This window comes from Toxotes jaculatrix, chromosome 21, assembly GCF_017976425.1.
Source record: "Toxotes jaculatrix isolate fToxJac2 chromosome 21, fToxJac2.pri, whole genome shotgun sequence".
In the NCBI taxonomy this organism is placed as follows: domain Eukaryota; kingdom Metazoa; phylum Chordata; class Actinopteri; family Toxotidae; genus Toxotes; species Toxotes jaculatrix.
Window position 1 is genome coordinate 6,403,559 of NC_054414.1, and position 12,493 is coordinate 6,416,051.

Consider the following 12,493-nt stretch of genomic DNA (forward strand, 5'->3'; position numbering starts at 1 on the left):
TAGACGCCATAAATCGGATAGAAAGCAGAGCCGCAGCTCGCACCCAGACACATCCTTGTGTTTTCTGATGTGATCGTGTGTGTGTGTGTGTGTGAGCTGGTAAAAAAATCTCTCTTCTTCTCAGATCAGCCACATGGTTTAGTTTTAATGCCCGGAGCCTTTGTATCAAAAAGCCCCAGATAAGAGTTTTGGGTTGAATGTGGAGAGAAGACGGGAGTTCACTGAGTTTAGAAGCTCTCGAGGGATGTTTTAAATCTCCCTGACACATCTAGCAAATCAAGTTTTAGTGCTGAAATGTGTTCTGGTGATTCTTTCTAACCATTTTCACCTTTATTACTTAATCTGTACTTTGAAATTAATGGTGCATGGTAAACATAAACTGGGATTTCTGCAGGCTTATTGGTGTTTAAAATGCAGTTCATATGCAACAATATGTTAATCACATATATGTAATTGGCTTCCACACCTTTTCTGTTCTTCCTCCTCTCCACAGCCGACTCTCCAGCTGATGAGGTCCCGTCCTAAGCGCTAGTTAAAACCATGCGTTATTAGCAGAAAATTTTCCGATGATCTTTTTTAACAGGAATTCCACATGTAAGGGTGTTTTCTTGGCACCGCAAGCAGGTATAGAGGCAGGATTTGCCACCAGATAAGCTTTCAGCTTTCCCTGAGACAGACAAAAAAAAACCCTCACCATTAGCTTGCAATTGCATCTTTACCAAAGCAAACTGGCAGTCAGATAAAAAAGATTTGGGATTTGATTTCTTGCATCAAATAACTTCTGTTACCCAAAGAAGCTTTTAGCAATGGCTGCACACCTAAGCTCTGCATGACACAATGCTTATTCTAAAAGAAAAAGGAAGTCATGTGTCTCTTTCCACTCAAATGATTTCACCTCCTCACGTCATTTACAGTTTGCCGCGAATCAGCAGAAACAGCTCACAGACCAGCAGGCCGGCTCATTCCTGAGAAGTGTAATGTTGTAGTTCATAGAGGAAAAAGTGGAAACAAGTGCAGGACACCTCTTTCCTTGCTTACCTGAAAGGCTGTTTGGATTTAAATTTCCTGCAGCTGTTCCACCCTGAGCAGACCAGTCTCACACTCCAAAGCTACCAGACCTTCAAATTAATAGGAACACTCACTCCCTACGCGAGCGTTTTTCACCGCTGTGTCTGAATGACACCCTTGAAACTGCCCTATTCCACAATAGCATACTAAGGCAACAAGTGCCCATTTGTCTGTTGAATGTTATGAAGTTTCTTTGTTACTCTGATGAAACTTTATGAGGAAAATGTATAATGACTGGAAACACAAAGTTTGGACTTGATGTTCCAGTTCAGACTAATATTGAACTCATCTGATGTGATACACCTATGCTGTATATACATTATATTATAACTAACACCAACACCTGAAACTATTGTCTAGTGAGCACACACACATACACACACCATACAGTACCTGGAATAATTGCAGTGATGTAGTTAGTTCTTGCAAAGTAATCTAACTGCACTTATACAAACATAGATCTCTCCTCTCCCACAGCCACTCTGCTCTACATCATCATACTGTACAGAGCCTATGTAAAGTAAACAAGCAGAGGGGTTACTGGGTACATTGTGGGAAAGGAGTGTGTGTGTGTGTGTGTGTGTGTGTGCAGAAAGTCTTAGAGAGTATCATTATAAAGCTCAGTCTTATGGTTTGGCAAACCTCTGTACTTTGTGTGTGTTTGTTTCTGCTTATGTGTTTTGTGTGTGTGTGTGCTTTGTGTGTGTGTGTGTGTGTGTATACTGTATTTATATGAATACGTAACCACTGAATTCACCAGTGATAAACCAGAGGTAGGGCCACTAGGATGAAGATATCTAAATTGAGGACAGGAGTTAGCTATTATGAGTGTGTGTGTGTCACCAAACCACATCCATTACACTGACGTCAGAGTGTATAGTGTGAGGCAGAGCAAGGACACACACAGCAGTCTCTCTCTCTCTCTCTCTCTCTCTCTCTCTCTCTCTCTCTCTCTCTCTCTCATTCACATAAACACACGCCTCCCCAGAGAAGCATTTAGCTGGCTAAAGGACATGAGGTAATACCTAAGGCAGACGACTGCCAAGGCTGTCTCCATTGACCAATTGACCATGTCTCACACACGCACACACACACACACATTTTGCCCAGGCCTAGCCAGACAATTTTATGACCTTGGTAAGACTGCAGACAGTGGAGGAGATCAGCGAGAAAGAAAGAGCGAGTGTGGCTTTCTTTAATTCAGGAAAATGTTCAGAGATTCAAACCGCAGCTGGGCGCTAACAGAACAATGTACATGGAGCGAAGCTGAGTTTAAAAAAATAAAAAAAACACTAAACATACACATGCAATTCAACAGCATCAGGCTGGTTTTAAACCTGTAGTAAGAGGCACCATTGAAAAGTGTCATAAGCTTACTTAGAAGAAAAGTTTGACATTTTGGGAAATGCATTTATTAACTTTCTTGCTGAAAGTTAGAAGAGTAGATTGTTAGCACATTCATGTCTGTAGGCTGAATATGAGGCTACTTCCAGATGGCTCGTTTAGAGTAGCACAAAAATGGGAAACAGCGAGCCTGACTGCCAGCATCTCTGAAGCTCACTATTTATTTATTTTGCCTTTGTCACTTTTACATTTCCGGTTTCATACAAATCAAAGAAATAACAAGAAAGAAATAACATGCAAAGTAGTGAGATTTATAGATATTGGTAGGAGGGTTTTGTTACCTTTGGACAGCACCAGGCATTTCCTGTTGCTTTAACGGTCTTGTTTTCATCCGTTAATTAATTCCATGTCATCATGTTGTTCACCTCCCTCACTGTGTGATAGAAATGAGGTATTGCCAAACTGTAACATGGAAACATCCCCAGCTGAGCTTAATATTCAGAGGAAGACATCCCCCTCAAATTTGTCATTGCTGAAGCTGGATTCTGTCCTGTGGAACTAAACAAGAGTTTTACAAGACATAGCTCTGGTTCAACTAGTCACTGAAAAACTGCAAAAACACTAATTTGCTTCTCAATAAATTCAGTATGGGATGAAGCCAAAGTGCAGAGCTAGTTCAGAGAATACATGAATCTAGGAAAAGGCCTCTACACATCTCCTCTCCATGGGTATTTCCATTAGGCAAGTTTAGACAGTTTTGAGAAAAGAATTTGAGAAGATCATCACACAGGTTTTTTTTTTTCACTGACGTCTAGGAATGCCAGACTGGAGTGGCGACAGACCAGAAACTGGAGGTCGCTGCTAAATTCTTGTCCTTTTCCCCCTCTGTTTATTCAACTTTTTGTTTCTGCTCTCAGCAGCTAATTTACCAGTCGGGATGAATGGAATGTGCCCTCTGTGACTGTTTTCATAGCTCTCCTTTAAATGCGTGTTAGAGTCAGAGACATTGCCCATTCTGCATATAGCCGATCCACTGACACTTAGATCCCGATCATCCAACTCCTCCTGCAGCTTTAATCTGCGTCTGATCTGATGAGGCAGGTTAAAGTTCAGCATCAGTGCTGCAGAGGAGTCGGTGGTATATGTAAAGATGTTCGGCTAAATGGAAGAGGACAGAAATGGTTGACTGGAGAAGAGGGCAAATGTTTAGAGTAGGATATTGCCTCAGTTGAGTCTTATTTTTACTTTCCCCTGTCTGGTATTGTTTCCTCTTAATCTCCTGCTATTTTTCCTCTGTCTCTGATATATTACACTATGTCAACATGATGGATCCATTATAGCCCTCTTACGTGTTTATTCATGCCTTTTTTCCATAAATTAAAGCCTCAACAGGTTCAACACATCGTGCGTAATGTTTTTTTTTTTTTAAGGTGGAATGAGCTGTGCTGATCCCACAAAGCTTTATGAGTGACATCAATTCCTGTTCTCTCATTTTCCACTCTGTAAAACCATGGTCCTGTGGCTCCAATCACCGATACTGGTTATTAGCAGATTAACATTACTTCACTCCACTCTGCCTGCCAACCATATGCAGCTATGGAATGGGTAGGGTTACTATGGTAACAGCAACTTCTATGAACTCTGGGGGAGTTTGTGGTCGGTGAAGTATTTTATGAGAAGCTAAGGAGTGAAATGTGATTTCGGTCGGAACAAATTCACTTGTTTTACAGTCTGATAAGTCGCCCTCACACTGCTATGAAGTTCCAGCTAAACAGTTACCTTTACCACCTCCCACCCACAAACGTACACACCAGTCCCCGGCCTCTAACCACAATCCCTCCCTATGTTTCTCCTCCATATGGTCTGTACCATCATGAGTAGGGGAACTTTGGTGAGTGAGTAAGCGAGTTGTCGGGACAGAACATTGGACTAACCGGGATCATTTGGAGTGGGGGCGTCAAAGCGGGGATTTAAGAGTAATCTGGAACACCAGCTGGCCATCCACACACACCCCCACACACAGACAGACATAGGCACAGGCACACAAGGACAGACACACAAACATACAACAAGCAGTGACTGTACCATGACCCTGTGTCGCATCCTTCTTAGCCCAAATGTACTGCAGATTAGACACCTGTGTGTGTCTGTACCTGAAAGTGTGTCTGTGTGTGTGTGTGTGTGTGTGTTTCAAAATAACCCAGCTATTGTATTGTGTACACACAATGTAGATTATGTATATACCAGAATTTTCAGGGTTTTTTTTTTTCTTATTTTTGCTGTTTCCACTTTTAAAATTAAAATTCATATTAATGATGTTGACGGAATAACAATAACTAACATGCTGATGTCTAGCTTGAATGTTAATCACACTCACTATGTGAGTCATTAAGTTTGGCAATTCATCAAAGGTGGAGAGATACAGGGTCAAAATTACTTTCACATGCCAACACAAACATTTATTTTTTTTTATCTTACGTGTCTCTTTTGTTTCTTTTAGGGTCGTTGCATCAACTTCACAAGAGTGAAAGATGAGTCAGCAGCAGCCAAGGCTTCACCTCGCACCCCAGTCAACACGCCTTCGGCCCCACCACCGGACTACCGCCCAGTCGCCCGCACCCCCTCGTCTCCCACCTCCACCAGCCCTCCTGCCAGATCACCCCCATCAGGCCAAGTACTCCCAGGTCCGCCACCGTCCCGCACGCCCCCGGGGCTTCCCTGTCCACCGCCCTCGCGTCCCCCGCCCACCCTCCGACCCTGAATCACATAGACAAACCCCTCTCCTACCCCCCAAACGCACCCGCTTTGATACACAGACTTACCGCTCTGTTGACCAGCTCTTTCAGTTTGAAGGCTGTGGTCCTCGCTGCCAAAGATACTCCTGCTATAAGCCAAAGATTTTGAATCCCAGTCATTCTGTGTTCCTCTTCTTGTATGGAAAAGAGGGTCAAGTTAAACTGTAAGCTGGCAATTTAAGTCACTTCACACATGCTACCACCTAGCATGATAAATTCTGGTGGGAGAAAATGTTTAAATGCCAGAGAAACATGTAAAGAAAACTGAAAGTTTATTAACCTTAAAGCCCAATGTATAGTTTTTTACATGCCAAAATGAAAAGTGGACCCCAAATCATTGACAAAGGTTGTTTTCTACTGGGTATTAGTATTTACTGATGTAAGAAAAAGGATCCTGACAAGCAGTTTGACTTAACGTTCTGTCCCATACAGACTGAACAGGGTGATTCTGAGAAATATTTTACTTTTTGTTGGCGTTTATGAGATCAGGGAGGATTGTTGCTGGACAGCAAAGCATGTTGGGGCAGGAAGAATATTGCAATGGATGAAATTTCTTTGTTGTTTTTATCAACTACTGAGTTGTGCCATTGTCATTGAGAATTGAGGTGAAAAGTAAGTTGAACGTGGAAACCAGAGTAACCAGGTTAAACTCTGCTCAGACTGGATTGGCTTATTTCTCCATTGCTGTGAAGTTTCTGGAATTGGATTCCAAAGCAATTTCAATCAGTCCTGTTGTCAATGGTGTTGAGAAACTAAGAAAAGCCTTGTGATTTGCTAGAAATGTTAAGTTTTGGACATCATCTCAATGCTAAAGTGAATTTTTTTCCTTCACCTTTTTCTTTTATCCAACAAATTCCATCCTTTGAGTACAGAAATGATACAGTTACATGATTTTGTGGTCCAGTCTTTGTACCATTCAGTGACAGGGAAGTGTACAGATGTTATATGGAAGGTATGTTTTTACAATATATGTTTGAGATGCGTTTTTGAATGCTACATTGGTCGATGTCTTTGAGGCTTTGGATTTTGTCCTTAACCACCTTTTCATGTAGTTGAATTTAGATTACAGCAATATATATTTTTTGTTTGTTTTGGATTTTTTTTTTTTTTTTATTGGTATCTGCGCACATAGACTGCTGAGCAACTACAGTATGTATTTGTTTTCGTTAGCATTGGGACATTTGACTCTCATGAAATCGAGCAACCAGAAATCAGGTTAACGTCTCTCCTCACATTTTTATACACAGTCCTGATACTGTACTTTGATACCATTATGTGTGTTTTATGTCTACAGTTTTATCATCACCGGTCACATTGCAGGTCACATTGCAACTGCAGGGCAGTTCAAAGAGCATCTAATTTATTTTACTCCCCGAGAGAAACAGAGGAGAGTACTTGAATATCGACAAGGTGTCCAACCACCAAGACGGACACTGTGCGCAGAGTTTAGAAACACAACAGCTAGCCAGTTTAAAGTCATATAAGGTTTACCAGCATTTCTCAACCTCTCAGCTATGCTGAAAAACATTTGTTGAAACTGAAAGTGACCCAGTTACATTTTTATGTATGAATCTTGGTGTGAATTATGCTTCCACAGATCTTTTCTAGCATTTGAAAAGACGGTGCAATTGGGATAAACAGAGAACATTACTCCACCAAAACTGACCAAAACAGAAGTGTGAGACTTCAGGGTGTAGAAAAGCAGTTGAAAAATGCTGGTATTCCTTCTATATCCAGTGCCTTCTGGAATTTTCTTCTTTGATTTTTTTAATACTTTCATTTTAATGTACGTCATTCAGTTATGTCCTGTACCGTTGTGTTACTACATGCGTTCATAGTCGGTCGCTGCGTCTTAACAGCGGCTCCACTGCTGAGCTAAAGGAAAGGTCCATATGTTAATTGCTTCATAAACCTGTATAATCCACATCCACATTTTCACTGAAAATGCCTTTTAATCTCGCTTAAAAATTTTAATTTGCCTGCTGGAGTTGAAACATCTTTTAACAACAAGGTGCCATGTGTAAAAATGATCAGATGAACTGTGATGTATTGAAAGAGTAACCATAAAGAAAATAATGCATAAAGGTGTTGGAGGCAAATTTACTTTTACGAGTCTGTAAATTCAGAATAATTTCCCAACAGTTTCCTGGGAAAATTCATAGAAAGAACTGTGTACTTTGATTTGTATCATAGGGAAACAGTATTCAACTGGTACACATCCAGCTAGTTAATTCCAGCTGATTGGTAGCACAAGAATTTTCTACCAAACACTGCCTTCTGTCATAAACCAAAGCACAGCAGAAGCTGATAGGCCGACAGGCTTTTTATTTCATTTGGTGAAAGTAAAACATAAAAGACAGAATCCATATGTTGGCCAACACAACTGTTTGTTGATCATTATCACCTTTGACGTGGCACCACCAAGAAATTCATTGTGCCTTAAATGTTTTAATTTGCTGCAGCATCAAACTAAACCAAAGCAGATCTCGTCACCTCAGTTGAGATTTATTAATGACAGAATGTAAATGAGAAAGTCGGAGTGGCTGTATTTCATCTGTGAAATAAACTTTCATCTTAAGAGTTTGGCTAGAGATGCAACACTCTGTTACCTTGTTCTCAGCAGTGCATCTTTCCTAATTTGCTCTAACAATAATAACTTTGTTAACACCCAAGAAAGGATTACAGTATAAATGCAGTACAGATGCAAGATCAGTGCTTGAAAGGGAACTTCTGCAGTATTTATCGCTGCCAGATCTGTCATCCCGAGATGAGGTGAAATGCATTATGTTAACCAGTGTTTTTTACATGTATAAACAGCAGTACTGAAGCAAATATGAAAGACGTATATGATTTTCCTTGTTGGTTGACATGACTTTTTTTTTTAACAGTATCAATAAAGGTTGACTTCCAAGCTTCTACCAGACAGTTTCTGTGTGTGATTTCTGCTTTGGACTCCCAGTGTCTTGCCTGACTTATTTCCCTTTCACGGCTCCACCCCTGAAGGTTTGGACAGAAGATAATAACTCTTTTATTCAAAATGATGCCTGTATACTACCCACACACACATCATGCCTCATAGGCAAAGAATGACCTGACTTTTAGCCACAGTCTATCTATTTACATTAAACTCTCTTACCTGCAACGCTGAGTCTCTTGATTTCCAAAAACATTTTTCAAAGTGGACATTTTCATTCATTACAGCACTAAAAGCAGAGGTTTAACCAATAACATTAACAACTGACTGTTTAATTAGGTTCCACCTATCCTGACAAATGAATCAACATACTGTATATAACATAGCAGGGCGCTGTAATTTGTGCTGCTTAAAAGTGGCAAAATAATTCTTATTGCAGGTTTTAACTGAGTTATTACTCAACAGTTGATTAAGACTACGAGAAATAACCCAAAATCCCACAAGGGAAGTTATATAACCAAGTGAAAAACAGAATGCTGTGCATGTTAAGTTAGCCATTATCCTGCACTTGTAATGCGGTTCATTCACTTACTCCCCGTGAGCCTGTTATGGAAGAGCGAACCAGAAAAGTGGTCTCGCTGTGGAGGATTTTCCTCATCCTTCAAACCTCCCGAGGCTTCCTTTTTTTTGCTGATGGAGTGAAGAGTGCTTTCCACTCAATTTCCCCAAATACTTCTTTCCATGGCTGTGCTGGGTTCACCACTGGCTACCTTCCGGTCACAAGATTAACTCTAACCTTTCGACCTCTACCTCTCAAGTCGCCAGGCGACAGAGAGAGGAAACAAAGTCACTGTTGGACCTGAAGTTGAGTGTATCAGAGCATCCCCTCCAGCTCCAGGGATGTCACTCTGCAGATCACAGTGACATTAATTACCTAATGTGACTGAAAACACATTCTGTGCTGAGGGAGTATTCACAATCTGTTTCTCGGGTTGGTAATTAATTTAATACAGCCAGAATGGCCCCCATGAGCAGTTCCAGCTGGATAATTACAGTGGAGTCTGCATTTTTCCCCTCCACATGCGGAGGAGAGAAGGATGTGGTGTGTTGGAAAGGGTGGGCTGAATCAGAAAAATGGAGAAAAGAATGGAGAAAATGATGCAGACGGGCAGCCGGTCCTTCAAACAGACGCGTTGAACAGGGGGAGAGAGCTGAACAAAGCAAAAAGCAAAAATAACAGCAGCTGGGACTCTCCCTCACAGTCCCATCACCTCCACCAACCCTCGCTCCTTCTCCACATTCATCCTGCTTCACTTCTGCATAAATGTTGGCATTAATTAAATGGTGATGTGTTTGCATATTTTGTGGGTTTGTGTGTAATTGTACACACACTACTGTGATGCTAATTCAACCAAAATACTCCAAATGTTGTATTTAGTGAATAGTGAAAAAAAAAAAAAATAGAAAAACAACACACACATCCTGTTTGTTAGAACTGCAGCTCTGTGAAGTGGTGATCTTTGACCGTGACACCATAATGACCTGAAATGATGTTGATGAAGTGATGAGTTTATAGTCAGTATGTTTGCATGGTTACCAATAGTTACCAATGCCTACAGAAAATTTTAAATTCTTGCCATGTAATATCCTACACTAGCAAAAAACCATGGACACACGACACCATGATGATGCCCGTCATACCTGCTCTAAACTAAGCTGTTTCCAAAAGTTGGCATTTTTAGAGCCAATTTATTCAGGCCACAGATGGAACCACTTCCTGCCTGACACTGCACATCACATACTCGTTGTGCTCTTTTGAGAATGTGATGAACTGCATTGCATGCAATCATCTAGACATTAGTGGTAACATTTAGTAAGGACTGTATCTCCTACATTCCTTCTCCATGCAGTGGCTCATCCTCAGTAGAAAAAAAAAACTGCTTATGGAAACATCACTGTGTGTTGATTTTAGTTGCATGGTTACACTAACAGTGGTCAAGCTGATGAGCCAGTGTAAGGGAGTTCAGCCTGACACCACTGTAACAGGCCTGTTAGGCAACACCATGGCTGTGTCCAAAATCACTCCCACATGAACTCATCCACTACTCCCTACATTGTGGCTGTAGTAGCATGTTACTAGTGCCTTACTGCATTACTGTTCAACCCTGATAAAAGTCAGTCAAAGGTTTCCTGTACAGTGATTTGAAATTTCAGATTATGAACAATCAGTGTTTTGCATCATCAATGAAGCCTTAATATCATCTTCTTTCTTTTTTGCATCTGTAAAATGCAAAGCATTGCATTGTGGGATTTTGTGCAGAAAATAGATGCCATGGACACGAATTTTATTGTTCCACTGGGAACTGTGCTCTATATAGCCTATGCGAGCATATAAGGCTGTGTCCGCAGTCACACCCTGTTTGCAGTGCACTACATTTACTGTCCGCCATTTTATTTGAATGACCTCAAAAATTTAACAATGGAACAACAAAGGAAGTGTTCATGGCCTGTACGCTACTCTCAGCTAACCACCACACCATCACCGTTTCTGTGTTGTAGTAACCTCCGCCTGCTAACGAATGAGCCTCGACAGACTGTTCATACTGTAATCTTACATTGCCTAAAGAAAGTCAAGCACAGTTGGCTGAAAATTGGGGATAAATTGCTGGAGACACCGCAGACTTTTAAATGAGGAGACCTGAGGACTGCTCTCACCTTTTTTACTGGGCTCAGAGGTATTTTACCAGTTAAACTCTGCGGCCTGGATGAAAAAAAAAAAAAACTCAAAGTATTACGTGTGTTGTTTCCAGAGTCTGATCTTTTCAACCTGACAGCCAAGCTTGAATAGCAGACTCTGACTTTTTAAAGTTGTTTGAGCCTTAATTTCTTTTAACAAACAAAAGTCTGAGCACACAGGAATATAAATGGTTATTGAAGGGCTCTGCAGCCACATCACAGCAAGCGTTTTAAGCTAGCTCTCTGTCTCTAGTCTGGTTCACAGATATTCAGACAATATTTGTGGGAAGTAAATTCCTCCGTCAACCACCGTCATGAAGCAGGCGAGGCTGCAGGCAGATCTGTGCAAAACCTCCAGAAAACATATCATTATATAAAGACTACAACAATATACAGACCTGTACACACTGTTCTAATGAAAGGTGAAGGCGTTATTGCCAAATTATGATTGTTAGTAAATGGCCCTGGAGGCAACTGGATCATTTATAGTGGATGACATGTTTACTGCTGCTTGGTTTTCTCTCTCTCTGTAATATTCCTGTCTTTCTTCTTTCGTTCTGACTTTCTTTCATTCTCTTTCTCTCTCCCTCTCCCTCTCCCTCTCTCCCCCAGCTGAAGAAAACTGAGGACCATAGGAATGTGCTGATGGCTGAGTGTTTCATCTTGGTCTCACATTACCGCCCAGACTGAACCTCACTGACCCAACACACACACACACAAAAGCACAGATGCTGGTATTTGTCATTGTGCCTGTATTTTGATGCCCCTGGTCTCCAGGGTAACTGGTGCGAGTGCAAACAGCCGGCTGGAAAGATGGAAAGCTGTCCTGTAAGCAGAGTGGTGGTTTTTTTCGCAGTTAAAACTGAGTTTATATAACCATATTTACTGTTTCTGATCCTCTATACAAGGCTGCATGGGGAAAACTCATAATTCTTTCTTGACTGTGCACTTCCAACTGAAGGGTTTTTCTTTAATCCAGTAGATCCAAACAGGTGAACAGTTAATCTGACAATGCATAAATTCTACTTTAAAGGATGTTTTGCCAAACTGAAAGACTCTTAACTGACTCTAAAACCCTGTTTTAATGTTAATCTTTTTGTGTAAATTATGCACCAAGCATCTCTGAGTATTATCTTTTCTCTTATGTCTTGTATGTGTTTTCATTCTCCAGAAATATTTCCAGCACAGTGTCGATTTGATGTACGATCATGACCGCGATGTGGATTCTTCTCCCTTCCCCTCCCTTAGTTTAATTTGAAAAAATGTGTTTCTGCTCTTCATGACTTTTGCAGTGTTGTGTCGTTGCTATTTGCCTTACTGGCTGTTTGCCTGACAGCCGGCAAGAAAAACACGGGTCAGATGGATTAAACCATTGCCTGTTAGTCAATTAGCAGTGGGAGCTTTATTCCAGTGTGTGAACAAAAGCTTTCCTTTTCACATTATTTGTCATTATTCACCTGGCCTAAATACCTGGCCTAAATTGTACAAAATACTGCTTTACTGCAGTTCGGCTTTTTGTTAAAATCACAGTTGGATTTGTAATACTCAAATCTCAATCTCAAATCGAAAACTCACAGGCTCATGAGTTGACCGTTAATGTCAGAAACATAGAATTTTAATAAAGAATATAATCATG

The 12,493-nt window shown here is 40.9% G+C and overlaps 1 protein-coding gene across 1 annotated transcript in view; it reads left to right on the forward strand.

Annotated features, from left to right (window-relative positions):
* antxr1c (ANTXR cell adhesion molecule 1c) overlaps nt 1–8,119 on the forward strand; it is a 36,851-nt gene extending 28,732 nt beyond the window's left edge. Inside the window, exon 18 of the mRNA XM_041029281.1 lies at nt 4,913–8,119. Within this exon, the coding sequence (XP_040885215.1) occupies nt 4,913–5,173 (261 nt within the window). The 3' untranslated portion in view covers nt 5,174–8,119. The remainder of the gene's footprint in view (nt 1–4,912) is intronic.
* Nucleotides 8,120–12,493: the final 4,374 nt, after the last annotated feature.